At 49.6% G+C, this 17,289-nt stretch overlaps 1 protein-coding gene across 1 annotated transcript; it reads right to left on the bottom strand.

Annotated features, from left to right (window-relative positions):
- Positions 1-4,495: 4,495 nt before the first annotated feature.
- Positions 4,496-5,398, bottom strand: LOC136454942 (uncharacterized). The gene is made up of 2 exons (XM_066455177.1): positions 5,249-5,398; positions 4,496-4,876 (listed from the first exon to the last, which is right to left on the bottom strand). The coding sequence occupies exons 1-2, from the start codon at positions 5,396-5,398 to the stop codon at positions 4,496-4,498; spliced, it is 531 nt and encodes a 176-aa protein (XP_066311274.1).
- Between the last annotated feature and the right edge of the window lie 11,891 nt (positions 5,399-17,289).

Here is a 17,289-nt window from a genome sequence, read left to right as displayed (position 1 = left end):
TAACTCCCTGGTGTGATGCAGAGCTAGAGAAGGAGGCTTCCAGGGCAGCTGAGGCTTCTTAGGTCGAGGTCCAGAGCTGGAAGGAGAAAGCTAAGGCCTCTCAGGTCGAGGCCCAGCACTAGAAAGAGAAAGTCGAGGGTGAGTCCCATAGGGCTCTGCCCCTGTTTGGCTTATTTTCTTTTACGCTTGACCCCATCCTATTTGTTTTGGCACAGGGTTGGAGAAGGTGGTCTCCCGGGCAGCTAAGGCCTCTATCACAGTGCAGGCGGTGCTCAAGGCCGAGATCAGGGAGCACAATGCACTGTAGAGCACCGCCCGTGATGTCTGCAAGGTCCTAGAGGTTGATGGGGTCGAGTCGGGCAGCTCCCTTAAGAGCCGCTTGACCACGTTGAGTAGCCAAGTGCACGAGCGACTTTGAGGGGCACTACATACAGGCATCAAGTGTGCCCTGGCTGTTGTCTCCTTGCACTACGCCAGTGTTGACCTCGTGGCCGTCAGCGATGGCTATGTCCTGGCCTAGGATGATGAGGAGGCTGATGAGGAGGTCACGAAGCTGATGGAGGCGGTTGAGGGCCCCGGCATGGTGCTAGCGAAGCTGTTCGAAGAGGAGGTGGATCCTCCCACACCGTCTGCCAACGCTGGAGACCATGAGCCTTGACCTGGGGCAAAGGGGCCATGTAAATAAATTAGGATTATTATCGTACCGTGACATTTGTGGCCGTCGGGGCCTTTTTTAAAGTACTTATGCGTCTACACTTTCTAATCGTTTTTTATGGCATTTCTGAGCCTCTGTCCTCTGTCTTGTTTCTGAACATATCTCTTGCAAAAAAACTTCCTCGAAGCCTAAGCTGCCCTTCAGGCAAAAGGTGGTGAGGGAGTGCCATAGCGCAGAGGCGTAGGCCGTCTTGCAACTCGGCTGGCCTTTTGGCCCTAAGACAGACTTTCAGTCCTTAGGTCTTTTACAATCAATTTGTCAGAGCGTGCTAGAGAGTTTGGCATGGAAATTTTTTCAAAAAACGACTAAAAATGGTGCATGGGACTTGGGGGGGAGTCCCCACTTCTAGCCCCCGAGGGAGGCTCGGTTCTGCAGAGGCAGAGCCGTGTCTTGTTCGAGCCCTGCAGTGGGCACCTCTGCAGAGGTAGAGCCGAGTCTCTCTTATGGTGTTATCATAATGTCGAGGCCCACGGTGGGCTCGGGGGGTTTCTTGAAAAATTAGAACAACTAAAGAATGCTTCTTTATTGTATTTCGAGAAACAATGTATACAATGCTTGGAAATTTAAGAGTAAAAGCGACGTAGCTGTTCTATGTTCCAGCGTTGGTGAGGATTTTGCCCTTCTCGTTGGCTAGCTTGTAGGTCCTAGGCTTTAGCACTTGGGCGATGATGTACGACCCTTCCCATGGTAGGGTTAGCTTGTGGCGGCCCTTATTGTTCTGCCTCAGTCTCAGCACTAGGTCGCCCACCTTTAGGTCTCGGCTTCGAATGTGCCGGGCTTGATAGCGTCGTAGGGCTTGCTGGTACTTGGCCGAATGTAGTAGTGCAATGTCTCGGGCTTCCTCTAGTTGATCGAGGGCGTCTTCACGGGCAGTGCGGTTGCTTTGCTCGTTGTAGGCCTGTAGTCTTGGGGAGCCGTATTCCAGGTCCATGGGGAGGATGGCTTCGGCCCCATAGACCAAGAAGAACGGTGTGAACCCTGTGGCTCGACTCGGGGTGTTCCTCAGGCTCTAGATGACCGACGGGAGTTAGGCAAGCCATTTCTTGCCAAATTTCTTCAACCGGTTGTATATTCTTGGCTTGAGGCCCTATAGGATCATGTCGTTGGCACGCTCTACTTGGCCGCTTGTCCTAGGGTGTCCTACGGCCGACCAGGCCACACGGATGTGGTGGTCATCGCAGAACGTCAGGAACTTGTGGCTGATGAATTGTGTCCCGTTGTTGGTGATGATGGTGTTCGGAACCCCAAACCTGTGGATGATATTAGTAAAGAACAGCTCTGCTTGCTCGGACTTGATCCGATTGATCGAACAGGCCTCGATCCACTTGGAGAACTTATTGATTGCTACCAGCAGATGGGTGTAGCCCCCGGGGGCCTTCTGTAGAGGCCCAACCATGTCGAGCCCCCTCACGGTGAACGACCATGTGATGGGGATGGTTTGGAGGGCTTGGGCCGGGAGATGCGTCTGCCGTGCATAGTACTGGCATCCCTCATAGGAGTGTACCAACTTGGTGGCGTCAGCAACCGCTGTCGGCCAGTAGAACCCTTGGCGGAAGGCGTTTCCAACGAGCGTCCGAGGCACCGCATGGTGCCTGTAGGCTCCCACGTGCAAGTCCCAAAGTAGGGCTTGACCTGCCTCGGTGGTGATGCATCGTTGGAGCACGCTAGATGGGCTTCACCTGTACAACTCGCCGTTGCTGAGGATGTAAGTCTTGGCTCATCGAGCAAGCCATCGGGCTTTGGTCTTGTCTATGAGAAGCTCTCCTCGAATGAGGCAATCAAGGAGCAGGACCCGCCAGTACATGCCCTGGTTGGCCTTGGGAGGCTCCGCGTTGACTTCCATGACCTCGGGCTCGACTGATGGGGTCTCGATGACAGAGGGGGCCTCAGGCCGTGCGGCAGGCTCGACCAGTGGGCCCTCTTCCATCGCTGAGGCATAGTCGATGGAAGGCTTATGGAGGTCTCTGGCAAAAGATGTTTGGGGGACCGGGGCTTGTGCCGACGCCATCTTTGCCAGTTTGTCTGCGGCCTCGTTGAATTTATGCGCAATGTGATTGAGTTCAAGACCGTTGAACTTGTCTTCAAGGTGACGTACTAGCTTGCAGTATGCCTCCATCTTGGGGTTGTGGTAGTTCGACTCCTTCATCACTTGATCGACGACGAGCTACGAATCACCTCGCATGTCGAGACGCCGCACCCATAGTTCGATGGCAATCTGCAAGCCGTTGATGAGGCAGCGAAGTGGAGTCGAATCATGTAGCGCATGTGCACTCTAAGGGGTGAGATGAAGAGCAAACCCGTGCCTGCCCCGGTCTTCATCAGGGACCCATCGAAGTACATGATCCAGCATTCCGCCTAGACTTGAGCAGGTGGCAGTAGGGTGTCGGTCCACTCAGCCACAAAATTAGCCAAGACCTAAGATTTAATTGCTTTCTGAGGCATAAAAGACAAGGCTTCCCCCATGAGTTCGATGGCCCACTTGGCTATCCTACCCGAGGCCTCCCAGTTGTGGATTATCTCTCCCAGGGGGAAAGATGACACCATGGTCATAGGGTGGGACTCAAAGTAGTGACGTAGATTGTGTCGAGCCAAGACTACGGCGTAGATCAGTTTCTGGATGTGGGGGTAGCGTGTCTTAGTCTTGGAGAGTACTTCGTTGATGAAGTAAACAGGTTGTTGGATGGGTAGGGCATGCCCTTCTTCCTACCTCTCAACCACCATGGCCATGCTGACCACCTGGGTCATTGCGGTGACGTAGAGTAAGAGGGCCTCGCCCTTGGCTGGCGGTACTAGGACGAGAGGATTGGTGAGTAATGCCTTGAGCTTGGCGAGGGCTTCTTCGTCCTTGGGGGTCCAAGAAAAGCGTTTGGATTTTCTCAAGAAGCGGTACAGAGGCAAGCCTTTTTCGCCAAGGCACGAGATGAAGTGGCTCAAGGCCGCAAGGCATCCCATGACCCTCTGTACTCCCTTGAGGTCCCGGATCGATCCCATGTTGGCCATGGCCAAGACCTTTTCTGGGTTGGCCTCAATGTCGTGTTCCGAGACTATGAACCCCAAGAGCATGCCTCGGGGGACCCTGAAGACACACTTCTTGGGGTTGAGCTTGATGCCCTTCTCTCTGAGGCATCTGAAGGCTATTTCCAAGTCGCCAATGAGATCACCGGCCTTCCTAGACTTGACTATGATGTCATCCATGTAGGCCTCGATGGTTTGCCCGATGTTCTCGCCAAAGACATGGGTCATGCACCACTGGTATGTGGCCCCTGTGTTTCTGAGGCCGAACGGCATAGTCAAATAGCAGTACATGCCGAATGGTGTGAGGAAAGAAGTCGCGAGCTGGTCGGACTCTTTCATCTTGATTTGATGGTAACCGGAATACGCATCAAGGAAAGATAGGGTTTCACATCTCGCAGTGGAGTCAATGATTTGGTCGAGTTGAGGCAATGGGAAAGGGACTTTTGGACATGCTTTATTCAAACCAGTGTAGTCCACACACATTCTCCACTTTCCATTTTTCTTCTTAACTAATATAGGATTAGCTAACCACTCTAGATGGGACACTTCCTTGATGAATCTAGCCGCCAAAAGCTTCTGCACCTCCTCACCAATGGCCCTGCGCTTTTCCTCATTGAATCGGCGTAGGCGTTGCTTCACTAGTTTGGAGCTGGCCTGGATGTCCAAGGCGTGCTTGGCGACCTCCCTCGGTATGCCCGGCATGTCCGAGGGACTCCACGCGAATACATCAGCATTCGTGCAAAGAAAGTCGATGAGCACAGCTTCCTATTTGATGTTGAGGGTGGCGCTGATCCTTAGCGCCTGGTCGTCGGGGCCATTGGGGTCGACCAGGACGAGCTTGATGGCCTCTATGGGCTCAAAAGTCCTGGCACGATGCTTGGAATCGGGCGCCTCGCTGCCAAGTTGGTTGAGGTTGACGATGAGGGTCTCGGCCTCCATGAGAGCCTCGGTGTACTCGATGCATTCAACGTCGCAGTCGTATGCATGCTCGTACATGGACTCGACAGTGATAACACCGTTGGGGCCCGACATCTTGAGCTTGAGGTAGGTGTAGTTCGGGACCACCATGAACTTGGCATAGCATGGCTGCCCCGGGATGGCGTGGTACGTTCCCTTGAACCCAACTACCTCAAAGGTGAGGACCTCCTTGCGGTAGTTGGAGGGAGTACCAAAGCAGATGGGTAAGTCGATGCGCCCGAGGGGTCACGTGTGTTTCCCCGGCACGATGACGTGGAAAGGCGTGGCACTGCCTTGGAGCTATGACCAGTTGAGCTCAAGGAGCTCCAGAGTGCTGGCGTAGAGGATGTTGAGGTTGCTGCCTCCGTCCATCAACACCTTAGTGAGCCGGGTGTTGCCGATGATGGGGTCGATGACAAGTGGGTACTGCCCGGGGTTTGGGACATAATCAGGGTGGTCATCTTGATCAAAGGTGATCGCCTCCCGAGACCAGTTGAGGTACTGAGGAGCGGCCACCTTCACCGAGAAGACCTCCCGGTGCTCCCTCTTTCACTGGCGTGCCGTGAGGCACGCTGAAGGCCCGCCGAAGATCATGAAGGCATTGTGCACCTCGGGGAACCCATCGTCCTTATCATCGTCCCTGTCGCCGGTGCCCCTCTTCTTAGCATTGTCGTTGGGGAGCCCGATCTTAGCATAGTAGCGCCGAAGCATGGTGCACTCTTCGAGGGTGTGCTTCACTGAGCCCTGGTGGTAAGGGCAGGGTTTCTAAAGCATATCGTCGAAGAGCCTAGGGCCTCTAGGGCCTCGGGGATTCTTGCGCTCTACGGCCGCGACTAGGCCGGCCTCGAGGACCTCCTGCTTTCCCTAGCGACCCTTTTTCTTTTTCTTGGGGATGAGGACGTGCCACCGCAGGGCTTTGCTCTGCCGGAGTCATCTCCTCAGGAGGTGGCGGGGCAGAGCTTGATGATGGGGCAACGCTGCACGCTGTCGGCGCCTTTCCCCTATCCAGGCTCAGGCTAGATAGGTCCCCAACCGAGAACCTTGTGCCAATAGCTGGGCATGGGATACCGATGGAGCACGACATGTCGCCCTGAGCTTGCACGGGGTTAGGGTGGTCTCATCCATGCCATGCCTGGTGAGCACGATGAGAGCGACGACCTGGGCGCTGCCTACGCCTAGGCTGCTGGGGCACGACGTCGTCAATGGTCGGTGGGGCTCTAGGTGAGAGGAGTACCATATCATACTCATGTCCTAGAGACATGAACTCTAGGCTCCCAAACCAGATTATCATGCCGAGATGTAGTGGTCGCATGGGGTCTGCCATCTAGAACTTGTGGGTTGACGAAGATGACACATAGTAGATCCCCTACCTGGCGTGCCAACTGTTGATGTTTTGGACCGGCAGGCCCTCAACCAACTAGTGAAAATGTATTGTGTGCCCTTAATCCTAGATGGTGATGCAAAGAGACACAAGGTTTATACTGGTTCAGGCAAGAGGTGCCCTACGTCTAGTCTGAGAGATCAATCTTGTATTCCTTGCACTGAAGTAATTGTAGTAGGGGGTTACAAGTAGGGCAAGAGAGGGAGCTAGCCCTAGGTCTCTATGTGAAACGGCGTGGGTTGCTTGAGATGTTCATCTCTCGCGGTGAGGAAGCAAATGTGTGTGTGTGTGTTTGTCTATCTCCTATATCCTCTTTCCTATCTGTGTGTGTATGCCTCCCTAGAAATGACCCTAGTCTCTCCCTTTTATAGTTGGAAGCAGGGATAGGGGTGATACATGGGGTTTCTACATAGCATCGTGCGAATAGAGGCAGCATGTCCTAGCCCTGTAGCTTGTCGCTGTGGCGGCATGGTCAGCGAAGCGGTCTTGTCCTTGATGCACTGGAGCGACACGCCAATCATGCTCGATCCTGTGCGACATGGGGGCTTCAGTGATAGCTTGATGCAGGGCATGGCAGACATCATGCTGGTCGCTGTGTGTTGACAGTGTGAAGAGCCGAGGCTCAGCTGGTGTCGAGGTCGAGCCATCGTGGGGGGCTCGGTGGGCGCAAATCCTAAGGCTGCTGAGACCTTGAAGTGGATTATCGAGGCTCGAAGGGAGTAGTTGGTCTTGTACACTGATTCTGAGGCTACAGGTACCTGGACTTGACTCCCCATGCCGTGCTATCCTCGGAGCAGGGGTTAGGTAGCATAGTGCAGTATGGGCATCAATCGTGGGCACAGTGCTGAGCACAGCGACCGGTAACCCCTGCCCTATCTTGTCCCGGACAACAGGGTGTTGATGCGACTCCCATCTCGTTGGTCACTCTGCTGTGTCGAGCCATCGTCCGGCTAACATCGCAGGAGTGGTTGGTCGCGTTAGTTGGACGTGACATTCTGTCAGGCAGATCGGCCGAGGCAGAGGCAACGGGGTTGTTGCCGAGCCGGCCTCGAACGAGGCGAAGAATCGACAACTCATCTGAGGCCTTTCGTGCGAGGCCCCGAGCGAGATGGAGAATCAGTTCCCCATCCGAGGCCTTATGCGCAGGGCCTCGAGTGAGACGGAGAATTGGTTCCCTGTTCAAGGCCCTTCGTACGAGGCCTCGAGTGAGGCGGAGAATCAGTAGCCTCGGACAAGGTGGGGGTTAGCTAGTAGTTGTCTCTTGGCTTTGATTTTGACAGGGTCTAAGCGATTTTTTCGGCTTTTGTTTCGGGGACCCCTTTTTATGGTACCCGACATCTATCTCGTCTGATCCCTAAACAACTAATTGCCTCGCTCGATCCCACGGCACACATCGACGCCAGGATCCATGAGCTCCGTCTCACCTAATCCCTAAAAACAACTAACCACCTCGGCTGCACAATGATGCCTTGGTTAAACAACTCCATCTCAACTGAAAAAACATGCACACAGGCCCGCTGAAATAAACACCCCCCAAATGGTTCTGCCCAAACCGCCCGGGGGCTCGGGGACTATACCTAAGGGTGCGCTCGCATGCACCCACCATCAAGGCAAAAATCCCCTAGACAATTCTGCCCAAATCACCTGGGGGCTTAGGGGCTCCTGTTGGGTTCATAAACCTGGGGTCCCTCGTAGACTGGCTTCCCCACAAAGGCTCAGCCCAAGCAGACAGCACGCAACTCATGGGCTGGCCCAAGAGTCTAAAAAACAGGCCAGAAGGGTGGTCCAATCACCGACTGAAAGGTCTGGCCGAGGAGGAACAACGTTCGCTTGTCAACTCTGGCCCACCTCTTTGACCCGAGCGCTCACTTTAGACTCTAGCCGATTCTAGATAGCCTATCCAATCAGAAGGCCTGACCCAAGCACTACTTTCGACTCTGACCCCACATCTCCGACCAGGGTACATAGAAGCCCTGCACACCGCTCTTCTCCGACTAGCGCAACTAGAGCCAACTAGGACCAACTGACCAGGGATGCCCGCCCACAAAGGACCAGGGAATGAACGAAGAAAGCAAGGCAAGGCGCTGAAGTCAAACCATGATACCAAGGACCGTACCCTATCACCTGTAGGAACAATACTCTGCAACTGCCCTAACACAAATAGTATTGTAGGCACCAACATTTTCCTCTACAGTGTTGTGGGCGCCGTTAACTCCCATACGGTAAGGCCCCCCACATGCCTCTAGGCATCGACGGTGTTGTGGGCACCAAGATTTATCGTACCGAGTCAACATGGTGAAACTCCTCACATGCCTCTGGGCATCAATAGTATATGCTGGTGCCGACATCTGCCATTTCAGAAATAAGACGACATAACCTCCCACATACAACCAACATCCAACAGTGTTGTGGGCGCCTACCATCCTCCTGTACCCACCAACATGGGCAACAAGACTTAGAAGCATACAAACTCTCTCCCTCTCACTTATAAGGCCATCCCCTTCATCTATAAAAGGGGATGTGCTCTCTCCCAACATTCAGTGGATTCAAGTTCATACAAGTTAATCTAGATCGATCAAGTTCACTAGCTCACAAAAACAGAACTGCTAGGTTCGGACCTCAAGCATACGCTTGAACACTTAGCTCATAGAGGAGCTCCTGTCGCTCTCAGCCCTTCCGATCGGAGCCAACCAGACCTCTCGTGCACCCCATCTTTCTCCTTCTTGTTTGTAACCCCACTGCAAACTCCGAGCACCAAGGCTTAGGAATAAAGTCATCGACCGACTCAAACTAGACATAGGGCACATTGCCTGAACTAGTATAAACCCTATGTCATTGAGTGTTAGGCCACCTCCGATCACAACGTGCGGCAAAACTATAAATATTTACTTGGTCACTTTCTGCACCGACACCACCTCTCTTGCATTTACATTTCTAGTGTTCCTTCGCTCCTTAGTGTAATTAGTTTTGAGAGCAAGCTTGTGTCGGGTCCAGTGGTTAGTGTAGCTCTTTAGTCAGTCTTTGAGAGCATACTAACTTAGTATAGTGACATAGTCATTGTGTACTTAGAGATTATAGTCACTAGAATTGTGGTAGGTGGCTTGCATTTTTAGTAGGCTAGCGCAACACTCGCTTCGCCGTTTAATTGTCTAACATCTTTGTTAAGTGTTGTTGTAGAAATTTTCAATAGGCTATTCATCCCCCTCTAGCCATTAGGACCTTTCAGCGCGATAGTGCTACAATTTTTGTGAGGCAATGCAGCAGTGCGGCAGTACTGCACCTTGGGAGCAGCAGTGTTGCACCTATACTAATTAGCTTGTGAACACAAGGTTGACAAGTACCCTTGTGTGTTCATTTTATGATGAGTGATTGTCAATGTGATCCATGAAGTGGGTTGAGTGGTGACTAACCCTACCATGGCAAAAGCTATGTGTGCGACATGTCTTTTGGCTTGTGTTGTGCAGGTGTGGAGCTTAGATGCGGTGGTCGACGGCGAGGTGAAGGTCAAGGAGGATGTGCTGTGCCGACAGACCAGGAGCGGTGAAGGACGGATGTGAGGCTTGGACCGAGGGACCCAGAGGCCGGGTGACTAGCCATAGTGGCTAACACTTGGGACATCAACAAGTGCAAGAAGACATGGAGTGATGGTGTTGACCGGGTCAAGACGGCAGACGCGCGAGTCGAGTGAGGCTCAGGAGGACTTGGTGGGCTGGCCGATCGAGGACGGCGGTGACACGCGTCGGATGGCGGGGGACGCGTATGGAGTATGCTACCCGTAGACGGTTTGATGGTTTGGGTCTCAAAACCATTGGATGGACGGTTTACGGGTTTGGGCCTCAAAACCTGAGTGGAGGTTCCGAGGAGGGACGGACAGCACGTGGCGGCATGGGGGAGTTCGCGTCGAAGCGAAGCTACCGATGAGAAGGCACGGTGGTTGTCGGATCAAGATTACACCGGGTTGGACAACAACGCCCTTAGGCTTAGCGGTTCAACTCATTTGTATCCAGGGGCAAAACTGGGAATGTGTAATAGCCCTGTTAAATAGGATGAGGAAGCCCCCATCTCCCTTACCTCCTCTAGTTTTCATTTTTCTCCTTTAGGGTTTCTTCCTCTAGTTTGCTTCCATGTATGAGAGAGGTCCACAACTCAAATTGTGACATGGTTTTGAAGGAATTGGTGGCTGTAACCACCGTATGCCCTCTGGGATTCATGATTTAGTTATGTTCTTGATGTGATTTTGGTGTTCTTCACGAGCTCCTTTGTCCCCTCTTGTTTCCCCTCTCGATTCTTTGTTTTGGGATTGTTTTGGTTCGTTCTTGTTGCCTTGGATCGATCAATCACATGAGTGGAAGCTTTCCACCGAAGGAAATCCACTAATTCCTCACGAGATCGTAGATCCGGGCAATTTTAGTTCTTGACCTATTTTTTGGGGGATTCTTCAATTCCTTCGATTCACAGAGTTAGAGTTTGTCTCAGGCCATGATCCTTTAGAGGTTGCCTGTCTACTCTATTGTGAACCCTTGTGCAAAGTTTCAAGTCATTTGGAGTTGATTTGATCAAGTTATGGCTTGATTTGATTTTTCCCGAGAAACTGCTCGCTCATACCGGATGCGTCCGATATGATATAGGACATGTCCGATATTTATAACTTTGGAGTTTTGAGCTGAAATTTGGTGGAGACCTTTCCTTGGTGTCTAAGAGCTATGGTTAAAAATTTCATGTTTTTTAGACACCGTTTGACAGGGTTTTGGATTTTTCTCCCTTGGTTAGCTTGCTGCTGAAAATACCGGACGTGTTCGAAAATACCGGACATGTCCGATATAATACCGGATGTGTCCGATATTTGCAGGGGCAGTGCTGTTTTCTTTTGGGAGTTTGCTTGTTTGGGCTCCGATCTATGTTCCATTTGCTTTGTGGTGACCCGCTGTGTTCTGAGGGAGCATCCACCCTTCTCTAGGGTCGTGGTCATCAAGTCTATCGTGTATACTTTTTGGGGATTAATATTGGGACAGTGGTCGAAGATTTCAAAAGAAATTTGAGGCTCCCATTCACCCCCCCCCCCCTCTGGTCACCATTTCCGGTCCTTCAATTGGTATCAGAGTCGGTTAAGGATCATTCCACCTTAATCGGTCCGTGATCCACGAAGGCGACATGGAGTGTGGTTCTGGCAAACCACCGTACTTTGATGGGTCCAACTATCCTTATTGGAAGATCCGCATGTCTGCGCATCTCCAGGGGATTGATTGGCTCATCTAGGAAATTTGTGAGGATGCTACTTACATTGTGCTCCCTATTGCGGCCCGTACCACCTAGGATCACAAGGATTGGTACAACGCAAATAGCAAAGCTTGCAGTGTGCTTTTCTTGAGTCTTTCACTTTCTGAGTTCGAGCGTGTCTCCGATTGTACTATAGCTTGAGAGATCTAGGTGAGGCTTCAGATCTATCATGAGGGGACCGCACAGGTCAAGACCAGACTCTACGAGACATACAAGCATGAGTACGAGAACTTCTCTCAGCTTGATGGCGAGTCCATCGATGCCATGTTTTCCCGCTTTCAGACTATCGTCAACAAAATGAAAGCGAACAAGGCCAACCTACCTTATAGTGATCATGAGAGGGCGCTCAAGCTTCTCTATGCCCTTGATCGAAAGGTATGGGATGTGAAGGTGTCGGCGATCATCGAGTCAGCCAACTACGACACCCTTACCATCGACGAGTTTTTCAGCAAGCTCAAGTCCACAGAGATCGACTACCAAACCCAAGCCAAGCTCAAGAATCCTTCTGCACCAATCATGGCTTTGGTCTCAGGTAGTGATTCAAGTTCATTGACTAACCCTTCACAAGCTTCATTCTCTTTGTTGTGTTTGATGTCAGTCATAGAGGAGCAGCTGGAGTCTCTTGGGGATGATGAGTTGGCACTCATCATTAGTCGGTTCTCTCGATTTCACAACAACCGTTTGAACCGCCGACGCAGTGGTGGTCCGAAGGAGGGATGCTATGGATGTGGAGATCCAGACCACTTTGTCGCGCACTGCCCCAAGAAGAAGCCCTTCACCAACAAGTATGACTTCGGCAAGCGCAAGGATAAGTGCGACTACACCTCCGGCAAGCACAAGGCCAAGGGCGGCTTCGACAAGGAGGCGATCAAGAAGGCGTACCACAGGAAGGCCAAAGCTCAAGAACGCGCCTTCCTCACCTCCCTCAGCGACCTCGACAACGACTCCGATAATGATCACTCTTCTTCTCCCTCGATCGACGATGAGTCCGAGAAGAAGCGCGAGGACAAGCTAAACGGTCTCTGCTTTGTCACCGGTGCAAACCGTGGTGGGTTTTGCACTATGGCGGTTGATGGTGGAGCAAAGCTCAAAAAGGACGTCGACATCGATGACGATGAAAACAAGGTACCGCCCACACTTGACTCACTTATGCTTGAGCTTGATACTATGAATGATACATTGATGAGTCAAGATAAGTTGCTCAAGCGTGCTGCCCGTGAGAGAAAAGAGTTTAAGGACCAGCTAGAGGTTGCTTTGAAGGAGTTGGAGCTTGCCAAGAGTGGAGTAGTGGTGTCAGAGGAGGAGGAGTGCGATGAGTGCGCTATACACATGTCTAACCTCTCTGACTTGCAATCCAAGTATGATGTTTTGCTTGATGAATGTGATGAGCTGAAGTCTCATTCTAGGTTGCTCGGTGCATGCAAGTCCTGCTCAGGCTTGCAATCTAAGTTGGCAGAGAAGGTTGCCAAACTTGCTGAGTTTGAGAAGGCCAACTCAGATAGCACCTATAACACCTCGGGTGTTAGCCTTGCATAACTTGACTTGCATAGCATGAGCATGAGCATGATCATAAAGCATTCATATATAAGCTTTGACACTTGAAACATTTGATTGAAACATATGCAACATTCTTATTATTTCATGTTTCCATGTGTATGTGCATATGATCATGAGTGTAAACATGTAGATGATTGTGTGACCTTGCAAATAGCTTAAACATGTTTAGAATATCATCATGAACAACTTTGGTATTTATGGCTAGGGCTAATTAGGTCATTATGTCATAGTTTAAGTATGTACCATCTTTTGAATGTAGCTTGTTTGACCAAGTTTGAACTAGGTGTTAGAGACCTTGCATGGAGGAGATCACTAAAGCAAAGTTGTAGTATTTGCTATAAGGAACAACTTTTATTTTTAGGTCATTAACTGATTCAGCTCCTAACATGTGTGAAATTGGATCACAAAAATCAGAAAAATCAACATTTGCAACACTTAGCAAATTCTTGCTAAGTCATGAACCCTGACTGACTGACAGTCGAACTTTGGAATGAAATAACTCGAGTTTGGTTGAGTGTTGGAGCATGATCCTTTAATAACAATTGGAGATGGTACTTAGGGCTACAATTTTCGTTTAAAAATCATTCACTGAATCACCCTGTATCGATGACAAATTCAACTCAAAGTCACGTCGTCAGGCTTAGTTTTGGCTTAACTGACGAACTGAATGGAGAGCTTCAGTGGCCGACCGGTTCAGGCCTTGGCCGCCGCGTGGACGCGAGGTTGGCCGTGCGTCGCCGTCGCCCTGCCCAGCGCGACAGAGCCTGGCCAGTGAGCGCATTTAAGTCACCTGCGCTAACCCGCACCCACCCGCACTCAGCCTAGCTCTCCAATCGCCTCGCCTCGGCCCCATTTCCTCGCTGCAGCAGCAGCCGAGCTCTCGCAGCGCCGCCGTCGCCATAGCCAACGCCAGCTCGCCCTTGTCGCTTCTCCACCACTGCAATGCCTCCACCAGAGCTCCCGTGACTCACCGCCTCCACCCGTGCTCGCTGATCGCACTTGGTAAGCAATAGTGCCATGCGCAAGCTCACCGGAGCATCACCGCCGTGCCCGTCACCGTGGCTGGGGCACCTCCCTCCACCGTCGGCTGTGCAACCTTGTGTGATAGGTTCGCCTGAGCCCATGGAAGCTCGTCCACGCCTTTTAGTGCTTCGTTGTGGTCTCCATCGGTGTAGCGCCGTTGTCTGGCTCCGCCGTGCCGCCATGAATGCCGCCACCGTGCTTAGCTCCGACGATAGGCTCGGTCAAGTAGGTCAATAGGTCCGGGAGATAGTGGGGGTCATGTCGTGAAGACCTCACCGCCGGCAAACTCACCGTCGATGAGCTGTGGCTGCACAAGCTTGCTCAGCGCTGCCGGCTCTGTTTTGGTTTCACTGACAGGCGGGCCCTGCTGACCAGCGGGTCCCACCGGTCAGCGACAGGAGTAGAATAGGCTAGTTCATTTAAATCTAGATCTGGTGTTGTTTTGTAATTTTTGTATCTTCAATTTGGTAGCTTCAAAAATTGTGAAATAAATTTGTTAGTGTTCCTTAGGAAGTGTAGTATTTAGAAAAAATATGTTCTTAACATTTGCAGTAGAAATTTTTGGAGATTTAAATAGAAATTTGAAATGTGCTTTTGAATGCATGCAAATTTGTTTATTTTATATCTAGAGTTCCTGTGCTCCAAAAATTATGAAATTTTTGTGGTAAGCTATTCTTGTCATATATGAACTCTAGTAAAAATTTGAGGATCAGTGCATGTGTAGATTTATAGTTATAGATTTTTCTTTTATGAATAGTTAATCCTTGTATGAATTTTTATAAATTATTTATGAATCCAAAATTCATGAAATTTGTTGGAGGTAATCCTAGTACCATATGGATGCTAAGAAAAATAGGAAATCTATTGCTTGACACTTTTCAATAGGGTTTTCCATTTATGATATTTCAAGCCTTGCTGCCTTGCCATTTTTGTATAGGATGTTCTACTTGGCAAAATGACATGAAATTTTTACAGTAGTCCTTTGATAGCATTAGTAAGGCACTGTAAAGTTTTAAGAATTTTTTATGCACATTTGATATATATTTATTATTTAACCTATGTATCCAAATAAAATAATAAAGGCATATAAAGAAATAGTTTAGGCTTCACCATTATATTTTCTTGGATGTATTTGGTATGCTTAAACTGTTGGTAGACTTCATGTTGTCAAACTTTGAATGATTACATGAAGTAGAAGTATTGTTACATTGTAATGCGAATTAGATTAGCTTCTGGACAGATTATGTAGTTGGATAAGTTGCATGATAGGGATGATGTTTGCTGTAAAAATGCTTAATAACAAAGTTGTAGATAATTTGATAAGCTTTTCGGAAAGTCTAAGCTTACTGTATTTGGATTAGTAGAACTCCAGTTATGAGTGAAACAAGTAGCTGTTGTTTTGTGGTATAATCGATGCATTGTGGAAGTAGATAATTAAATAATCGAGAAGAGATATGCACCTACTCAATAAACATGATGCACTTGTTAACATATATGCATTCATAATACTCATGCCATATTCATGCATCTAGGATCGGAGGAAGAGGTAACGTTGCTGGAATTCGAAGAAGCAGAGGAAGGGGACCAGTAGGAGAATCCGCAGGCCGTAGCTCCCGAAGGCGTGGAGCAGAACCCTAAAGAGCTTCCAGAGTGTCCTGACCACCGCCCTACTTCCTTTCTATGAGGCAAGCCCTGGAGCATTCTAAGTCTCCCAGTAATTTATAAATGTTTACTTAAGTACTTATGATTGATGCATTAGGTTATAAGAGTTGAATGGAACCACTTGATGCATATAAATTCCTTGTCTAGATATTACACCTTTAACCGGTATAGGTCTAGGATCGAATATATGCTTAGCCATGCTTAGACCGGTAGAAGTCAGGTGATGTCCTATCACCTGCGAGATATAGGTGGACACCGGAGCACGGTTGGCTATATTTGCTATCGTGGAATAGAACCATGGGGTAAAAGAAAATTGAGACCGGACGGGAAGTCGATAGAGAAGCAACAAGACATGGAGGTCTTGGGTGTGGATCTATCCCCGTCTGTGTCGATTAAGGACCGTACTGTTGTTGGCGCTTATGACAAGATTGAACGCATGCCTCTCACTTAGTTGGCCGGATAACTCGTTTCGATCGCGAAGCCAAGTAATTCAACTTAGGCCGGGAACCGTTCTATTGTGCGCTCCTTCTGGGGAACTATCAGACTGAGCCCAAGGGCAGGCTAGGCCTGAACGTCCTGGCATCTGGTGTTCCAGATTGTGTGGCATGGTACGGACCCATGAAATGTGTACCTGAGTTGTACCAAAGGTGACCTAAGGCTATCGTGGCTGAGTTGTACCAAAGGTGACCTAAGGCTATCATGGCTGGTAGACCTAGGTTTGTGTTAGGAATAAATTCCCAGCTGGTTGAAATCGATTCGAATCGCCGTCTCTCCCAGATAGTGAGAAACTTGGCTAGTCCCAACATCGTAGTAACTATGTTATGGAATATGATGGTTTGGATGAATATGGAAGTACAATACCTACTATGGTTACTATTGTATGCTTTTAAATTGATATACCACATGTTTGGCACAGGATAGTTGCTAATCTAGAAATGGATAGTTATAATTAACTTGATAAAGGAATCGAAATTGTGCAATGAGTCAATTGCTTTTATGCAAAATGTCGTCGAGTTACGTCCAATGATACAGCCTTGCATAATCCTTGGAGTCATTTTATTTCTGGTTCATGACGGGTAAGTCTAGCTGAGTACCTTCTTGTACTCAGGGTTTTATTTCCCATTGTTGCAGATGGCACTATGTATCATGGTTATTGCAAGAGTTGCTTCTATCCCGCCGTGGATGAGGAGTAAGCCTTGGGCAGGCTTCTTTATTAATCCCTATCTTTGCTTTTGTGGACTGTGATCCTACTTGGCACTGTATCAAACTATGTTGGAAACTTTATTTTCGAACTTAATTGCTTCCGCTTTATTTATCAAACTTGGTTTGTAATAACTTTTATTCGTACTCTGATAATGAAATGTATCTGTGAACTTTATGTAATGTGGCATGTATGTTGAATCCTGTACGATCTTGGTTGTTGTAAATCGTTTATCGAGACCCGTTGTGGTACTCGACGGACTACCGAGTTTATATGGGTTCAAGTATGACAGTGCGACCGCTTGCGGACTGCCATTGTACTTGTACTCTTATAAATTGGTCGGTTCTACGACAGCACCACCACTACATGTGTTCGATGTGAAGCTTTGGTGTTGGAGCTTGAGTCCTGCAGGCACGACAAGATGGGAACCGAGGAAGAAAACACACAACTTCGGTCCATCTTGAGCTAGGTGTCGTGTAGTGAGCCCCAGTTGGGCATGAT

This window comes from Miscanthus floridulus, chromosome 5 (assembly GCF_019320115.1).
Source record: "Miscanthus floridulus cultivar M001 chromosome 5, ASM1932011v1, whole genome shotgun sequence".
Taxonomy (NCBI): domain Eukaryota; kingdom Viridiplantae; phylum Streptophyta; class Magnoliopsida; order Poales; family Poaceae; genus Miscanthus; species Miscanthus floridulus.
Note: the sequence above shows the minus strand (reverse complement) of the source record. Positions and strands in the feature narration are given on the sequence as shown.

What these genes read in the sequence shown, in the direction of transcription:
- LOC136454942 (XM_066455177.1), bottom strand. Translation starts at nt 5,398, where the DNA reads ATGCTTCGGCGCTACTATGCTAAGATCGGGCTCCCCAACGACAATGCT. An exon ending in GGCCTTCAGCGTGCCTCACG is followed by an intron (nt 4,877 to 5,248) that starts GCACGCCAGTGA and finishes AACTACCGCAAG; the next exon opens with GAGGTCCTCACCTTTGAGGT.